Source organism: Primulina eburnea, chromosome 12, assembly GCF_022965805.1.
Source record: "Primulina eburnea isolate SZY01 chromosome 12, ASM2296580v1, whole genome shotgun sequence".
In the NCBI taxonomy this organism is placed as follows: Eukaryota; Viridiplantae; Streptophyta; class Magnoliopsida; order Lamiales; family Gesneriaceae; genus Primulina; species Primulina eburnea.
In genome coordinates, this window is record NC_133112.1 from 29563669 (window position 1) to 29572146 (window position 8478).

Sequence of the window (8478 nt, forward strand, 5' to 3'; positions counted from 1 at the left end):
ATGGATTCTGAATTTGCAAAACTTTTTGTTCGTCTCCCCGAATCTCTCAATCAATTTGCAAAACTTTTCCTTGATCTCCCCGAATCTCTCATGGTAGTCATCTTTAACAAGGTGAAGGATGCTCAAGACTATCAGTTCTACTCTGTTTCAGAGAAATTTGCATACCTTGTTTCTCAGACACTCTCAATCCTTGTTGAAGTGACATATGACATAGTTTATCTTTTAGAAATAAAAAGAACGTCCAGAGGACCTACTGAAATTTCTCTCCCGTGTTTCACAGATACTCTCAATCCTTGTTGAAGTGCCATATGACATGGTTTATCTTTTGGAAAAGAAACTGAATGTCGAGAGGACCTACTAAACTTTTTTTCTTGGTTTGGCAATGTGGGATTTCGCCTAAGGTCCTTCACCCTTCTTTCGGGACTCAGCGTCCTCGCCGAGGTTTGCCCCCACCATCCCAAACACCTTGGGCAAAAGCAGACAATTTCACAACTGGGCTATGGATGGTGGGGCAAACCTCAGCGAGGACGCTGAGGTCCGAAAGAGGGAGGGGGTGAAGTTCTTTGGGTAAAATCAAACATCGCTAAACCACGGGAGAGATACTAGGAATTTAATTGAGCGTGTAGAGACCCTTTCTGACGCGATTTAAATCCTTGAGGCCATGGTCCAAAGTGGACAATTGACATTTGGGCTGGTCCGTTACAATTAGAGTAATTCATCACGTTACAAGTGAAAGATAAAGCAGATAAGTAAAATCATCGGAAAATAAATATCAAAGTTTTTCATAAATATAAAGAATTATATATTCATCCCATAAAACCAAGCGGCCATAAGCTTTTCGCATAAAATTTTTTTAAGGCTGAGTTAGACTCCATCCGAGGAGGTAGTCACTCCGAATAAATTGACAATTTATAATGAAAAACCCAATTACAAAATAAAATGAAAGCAGATAATTTAGGGAATCAAATAACAAAATAAGCTACAGTAACGTTCAAACCATGTAATATAAGTTTATGGCCATGTTATCTCAGTAGCCGGGGGTTAGGGGAAAAATCGGGTCGATCTGGCTCGACGATGGGGAGAAAGCAAATCCAAAACCTGAATTGGTCGAGAAAGAAACGAGGATTTGGAAACCATGCCCGATCACCATCAATTAAGAAAAATCTAAATATAATAATAAATAATAATAAAAATTTAAATAGTATATTTCATCCAATTGAATTATATACTATCCATTTTCATACGTTTTCAAACGGTCTATCGAAACTACAAAACTGTTGTCTGTCCGAATCCCTTATTTTCCTTAGGTTGGGCTACTTGCGAAAAGATTCTATTTTATCGTCTTTAACCGGTAAAACTAAAACAGAAAAAGCCAAAGATATTTTAATTTTTTGTTAGGACCGTTGACAAGAAAATTTTCAGTTACAAATCCAAAAACCAATTTGAATTTTATTGACAAATTTCCAGTTGGAAAATTGCAGTTATACGCTCCCCAACCCCCAAATAAAACTCATTTCCTCCAATAAATTACAAACCATTGCCCCAAGAAAATAAAACTCATTCAAAAAAACCCATTTTTTTGCTCTTCCATTTCAATTAATTCTGAATTTGCAAAACTTTTTGTTCGTCTCCCCGATTCTCTCAATCAATTTGCAAAACTTTTCCTTGATATCCCCGAATCTCTCATGGTAGTCATCTTTAACAAGGTGAAGGATGCTAAAAGACTCTATCAGTTCTACTCTGTTTCAGAGAAATTTGCGTACCTTGTTTCTCATACACTCTCAATCCTTGTTGAAGTGACATATGACATGGTTTATCTTTTGAAAAATTAAATTAATGTCCAGAGGACCTACTGAAATTTCTCTCCCGTGTTTCACAGACACTCTCAATCCTTGATGAAGTGCCATATGACATGGTTTATCTTTTGGAAAAGAAACTGAATGTCGAGATGTCCTACTGAACTTTCTCTCACTTGGTTTGGCAATGTGGGATTTCGCCTAAGGGCCTTCACCCCCTTTCGGGACTGAGCGTCCTAGTCGAGGTTTGCCCCCACCATACCAAACACATTGGGCCAAAGCAGACAATTTCACAAATGGGCTAGGGATGGTGGGGGTAAACTTTAGCGAGGACGCTGAGTCACGAAAGGGGGAAGGGGGTGAAGTTCCTTGGGCAAAATGCAACATCACTAAACCACGAGAGAGATACTAAGCATTTAATTGGGCATGTAGAGACCCCTTCTGACGCGTTTTAAATCCGTGAGGCAATGGTCCAAAGCAGACAATTTGACATGTGGGCTGGTCCGTTACAATTAGAGTATTTCATCACGTTACAAGTGAAAGATAAAACAGATAAGTAAAATCACCGGAAAATAAATATCTGAAAGGAATTTTTATTCCTTGAAATAATTTCCATAATTATTGTTGATATTTTGCCTTTCTAGTTTTTGATATGATATTATAATGATATGATCTCACAATATCTTTAAGATATTATCCTTATTTTTAAAGAGTTTGTTTCCTAATGAAATTGCTTTTTTGCCTAGGTTAAATACGACTCCAAGCAACAAACGTGTGCGGGTGAGAGAGAGGATTATTAGAGAGCCAAAGGTGTTCAAGAAAAGTTTGGAGATCAAAGCTAGCTCATACTGTTGTTGCCGAGAAGTGCTTACATCCTATGACGCCAACACCTAATCATTGTGTTGATTAGTGTGTTGATTTCTGAATACTTTTTCTTTCTCGGTTGATGCATCCCTTGTATATTGGTTATACGGTTTGTTAGAGGTTTAGGATGCAATTTGTTACTCGCCTTAATAAGGGAGTTGTTTTATTCTTTCACTAGTATTGGTTTTTGTAAACTTACAAGTTTTCTAGTGAATTATTTTGCCCTGAGGCACCGCACAAGTATTTTATACTTGTGCATAATTTATATCTCGTCTCTCTTATTATTATCGTTATTCCAACTACGTTTAGGTGTGTTAAATTTATAACTTCCGCTGCATGTTGTCGTGAGTGTTACAACACTTACGTACAACACCTATATTCTGAAACACACAACATTCACTTTCAACTCACTCACACATACACTGTGGAAACAGAACTTTCAATTGGTATCAGAGCCTACGCTTGATATTACTAAGTGAGATTCTGTTTTTTTTGTTTTGTTTCCAGGTGAAAAAAAAAAAAATCTGATGGAAGCATCATCAAATACTGTGTTTAGACCTCCCGTGTTGGATGGATCAAACTACGCATTGTGGAAAGTAAAGATGAGGGTTTTTATTAAATCAATTGACGAAAGAGCTTGACAACGTGTACTTGATGGTTGGAGTCCACCAAAACTCGAGGATGCTGATGGAGACACACGGCTCAAACCTGAAAGTACATGGACTGTCGATGAAGTGCAATCTTCAAACTATAATTCCAAGGCTCTCAATGCTATATTTTCATCCGTTGACACAAGGATGTTTAATTTAATCACCACTTGTGTATGCGCCAAAGATGCTTGGGAGATACTCCAGAAGCACTGTGAAGGATCCGCAAGTGTGCGTAAAACTAGGCTAAGGATGGTGACATCAAAGTTCGAAAGTTTGAGAATGGAGGACAAGGAGTCTATCCTTGAGTATGACTGCCGGCTGAGACAACTCTCAAATGAATCACATGGTCTAGGAGATCCCATACCAAATGAAAGATTGGTGAACAAGGTCCTAAGATCTCTTCCTGAGAGATTCAATGTCAAAGTTTGCGCCATTGAGGAATCTAAAGACACTTCAAACATCAACCTGGATGAACTCATGAGTTCTCTAAGAACTTTTGAAATGAATCTTGATCTGCAGAAGAAGGATAAAGGAAAGACAATAGCCTTTGAAGCTTCAACCGAATCTTATGATGAAATCCTTCAAATATCTAAAGAGGTGGATAAGTCTGATTTAGGTGAAGAATCGATCTCTCTGTTTACTAAGAAATTTGGAGATTACTTGAAGACTATGAGAGAAAAGAAGATAATTGGACAAAAATTTGAATTGCCCAATAACTCCACTTCTGCAAAAGCTCAAAGGTTTACTCCTATGAAAGGACAATTTCGACCGAAAACCGAATTGCAAATCCAATCAAATGTCAAAAATCTGGATTCAGTGCAATGTAGAGAGTGTTCCGGATATGGACATTATGCCAATGAATGTGCCAATCGACTTCGAAAAAACAAAGGCATGAATGTCACTCTAAGTGATGAAGAGTCTGATGATGACCAAAAATCAAATGAATCTGAAAAACATCTCTCGTTGTCCGCCGTGATCAAGGAGAAACGCTTAATGCAAATCAACCCATTGGGTGTTGCCACAGGTGTTGCAATACCTGGTCGCAACATCTCTTCAAATTCCTTATGTCTCAATTCTACAACCCTTAATGAATCAAGTCAGTCTGAAAATCAGGAAGTAGATGATGATGAGATCACTCTGGAAAGTGTGCAGACAATGTATGAAGAGTTGTACGAAGACTGGATTAAACGAAATAAAGTGAATACAATTCTATCCAAAGAGAACACTGAGTTGAAATCTCAAGTATCTCGACTTGAAGTAATCTTGAGCAAGAAAGATCTGGAGCTATGCAAAGTCAAGGAGGAGCTTGAAAAATCATCTCAAATTTTTGCCAAGCTTAATTCAAGTACATCTAAACTTGATTCACTTCTGATGAATGGAAAGAATGACAAAGCTGGACTTGGCTATTCGAATAGCTTGTTTGAAATTGGAGAATCATCTAATACTGAAAGAAAGCCAACTGTCTTTGTCAAGGAAAAGGCTGAAACTTCGAATGTTCCACACACTGGTAAAGGTGCTCCATCGAAGAGGCAATTGTCTACCAAGAAGTCCAAGTCTAGGAAACGTCACTTCATCTGTCACTACTGCTTTAGACCTGGTCACATCAAACCCTACTGTTTTAAACTTTGAGATGAGTACAAAAGATGGGAATCTAAAGAGGTGTTGCCACAGGTGTTGTACAACACTCGGCGCAACACTGCCAACATGAAGCCATCGGTAAAAAAAGTTTGGTTACCCAAGGCCAATATTAAATGTTCTGTTATTTATACTTCATTAAAGACTAACATTGCAGGAATATGGTACTTTGACAGTGGCTGCTTGCGCCACATGACAGATTCTAAAGACCATTTGATTGACTTTGTTGAACTAAGGAGTGGTCATGTGACGTATGGTGGTGGTGCTAAAGGAAGAATTGCTGGCAAAGGAACCTTGAATGTTGATGGACTGCCTAATCTACACAACGTGCTCTATGTCGAAGGGCTTAACTCAAATTTAATAAGCATAAGTCAACTTTGTGACGACGGTTTGCTTGTCAAGTTTGATAAAGACAATTGTGAAGTGTTTGATAATTCTAATACTCGCATTTTAACAGGTACTAGGTCTGCTGATAATTGCTATCAACTTGGAGAAGACGTAGTGAGCAATCATTCAAAGGTGAGCGAATTAAACTTGTGGCATCAAAAATTGGGACATGCAAACTTCAAGACATTAAAGAATCTTGGTAAATACGATGCTGTGAGAGGTATGCCTAATTTATCCTCTGGAATTCCGTATGTTTGTGGTGCATGTCAAAGAGGTAAGCAAACGCGTGTTCCCCATCAAGTGTTGCAACACTTTGGGACAACACGGTGTCTTGAACTCTTGCACATGGATCTTATGGGTCCAATGGAAGTGGAAAGTCTTGGAGGTAAGAAGTATTCATGTGTTTGTGTGGATGATTTCTCTCGCTTTACTTGGGTAAGATTTCTTAGAGAAAAATCCGATACATTTGATGTTTTCAAGAAATTACATGCTAAGATTACTAATCTACATAATCTGAGGGTTTGTAAGATAAGGACTGACCATGGTAAAGAATTTGAGAACTCACATTTTATATCATTCTGTGAAAAGAAGGGGATAACTCATGAATTTTCAGCCCCTAAGACTCCCTAACAAAATGGAATAGCCAAAAGGAAGAATAGGACACTACAAAAATGGCTAGGGTCATGTTAAGTTCTAAGAATATTTCAAAGAGATTTTGGGCCGAGGCCTTGAACACAGCATGTCATATTTCAAATCGTGTGTACTTAAGGAGTGGTTCTACTATGACATCCTATGAAATCATCATGGGAAAGAGGCCGAATCTCAAGTATTTTCATGTCTTTGGGTGTGTATGTTATGTTTTGAATGACCGAGACCATCTTGCAAATTTGACTCTAAAAGTGACAAATGTTTATTTCTTAGTTATTCGTCCAATAGTCGTGCATATCGCATATATAATCTGAGAACAAGAACGACTATGTAATCTATTAACGTTGTGTTTGACGATCTTGCAGATCTAACAGGAAAAACAATCGAGGATGATGTTGATGGGCTCCTGAATACAAGTAAGACACTGCCTAACACAGATGTTGGACCCGGTGTTGTAACACCTGAGACAACACCTGCATTGGCAGAATCAAATGATGAACCAGAAGAGTATACTGAAAATGATGATGGTGTAACCGATGAAGGGATTGATATTCCCAGCAAGATTCAGAAAAATCATCCATCATCTCAGATCATTGGAGAAACTTTTGGAGGAATGCAAACTAGAAGAAAGGAGAAGGTAAACTATCGGAAAATGATGGGACTAGTATGCATGACTTCCGTATACTCTCAGGTAAGCCATACTTGTTTTGTTTCCCTAATTGAACCCAAAAATGTTAATGAGGCCTTAAAAGATGAATTTTGGGTCAATGCGATGCATGAGGAACTTGAACAATTTGTTAGGAATGATGTGTGGGATTTGGTTCCCAGACCTAATAATGTGAATGTTATTGGAACCAAATGGATTTTTAAAAACAAAACTGATGAATCTGGAATTGTTGTGAGAAACAAAGCAAGGCTAGTTGCTCAAGGGTATACTCAAATTGAAGGAATTGATTTTGATGAAACGTTTGCCCCGGTTGCCCGGATTGAATCGGTTGGACTTTTACTTGCTATTGCATGTCACATGGACATAAAATTGTATCAAATGGATGTGAAAAGTGCATTTTTGAATGGCATCTTGAAAGAAGAAGCTTATGTAAGCCAACCTAAAGGATTTGAAGATCCACACCATCCGAACCATGTCTACAAGTTGAAGAAGGCACTGTATGGGCTTAAACAAGCTCCTCGAGCATGGTATGGTAAGCTTACAGAATATCTGCTTGACTTGGGCTTCAAACGAGGTGAGGTTGATAAAACCCTTTTCATTCAAAAGTCAAAGCATGATATTCTTATGTGTCAAATTTATGTGGATGACATCATCTTTGGTGCTTCTTCTCAAAAACATGTTGATAATTTTGTTAGATGCATGTCTACCACATTTGAGATGAGCATGGTAGGAGAATTGAGTTACTTTCTTGGCTTACAAATTAAACAAATGCATGATGGTATCTTTCTATGTCAATCTAAGTTTGCCAAGAATGTGGTAAAGAAATTTTCTACTGAGAACTCTAAACACATGAAAACTCCAATGGGGTCGACTGAAAAACTATCCAAGGACGATGTTGCTGCGAGTGTTGACAACACCCAGTATCTCAGCATCATAGGCAGTCTCCTTTACTTGAGTGCAGGTCGTCCCGACATCATGTTTAGTGTATGCTTGTGTGCCAGGTACCAAGCTGATCCTAAAGTCACTCATTTAAAAGCTGTTAAAAGAATTTTGCGATATATTTCTGGAACAGTTGACTTAGGCTTATGGTACACCAAAGAAACAAACACCAATTTAGTGGGTTTTAGTGATGCTGATTGGGCAGGAAACCTAGATGATAGGAAGAGTACCACTGGTGGATGTTTTTATCTTGGTAACAATTTGGTGTCATGGTATAGTAGAAAACAAAATTGTGTGTCCTTGTCCACTGCTGAATCTGAGTATGTCGCAGCTGCTAGTTGCTGTTCACAACTTTTGTGGATGAATCAAATGGTTAAAGATTATGGATTTAACAGTGACACTTTAATTGTATACTGCGACAACTCAAGTGCAATTGATATTTCAAAAAACCCAGTACAACACTCTCGAACGAAACACATAGACATTAGACATCATTTTATTCGAGATTTAGTTGAGAAGGGTATAATTCGAATGGAATTTATTAGAACTGAGAACCAACTGGCTGATATCTTTACAAAACCATTGGACTTTGAGAGATTTTCCAATCTTAGGAAGTCTCCCAGCTTGTGTGCACAATGATCACTCACGGATGTTGTCCTCGGTGTTACAACACCCGCGGACAACACGTAGCATGCATGTACATTTTATTTTTAGGATGCTAGACATATTGCATACATCCTGTTTTGTGTGTAGCCTGTACAAGTGTAGGATACTGAATGACGTGCTCTCAGGTGGGAATCGAACTTTCTATCAAAATTCTCTGAAGTATGAAGTATGCTCAAACTAAGTCGTAAAAATGTGAAGATGTTCATGTACTACATGATCTTATCCA

At 38.2% G+C, this 8478-nt stretch overlaps 1 protein-coding gene across 1 annotated transcript; it reads left to right on the top strand.

Annotated features, from left to right (window-relative positions):
* LOC140806764 (uncharacterized) lies at positions 1–8225 on the top strand. Its single transcript, XM_073163300.1, has 5 exons — positions 1–198; positions 402–535; positions 3325–4823; positions 5103–5531; positions 6346–8225. The coding sequence occupies exons 1-5, from the start codon at positions 1–3 to the stop codon at positions 8223–8225; spliced, it is 4140 nt and encodes a 1379-aa protein (XP_073019401.1).
* The last annotated feature ends 253 nt before the right edge of the window (positions 8226–8478 follow it).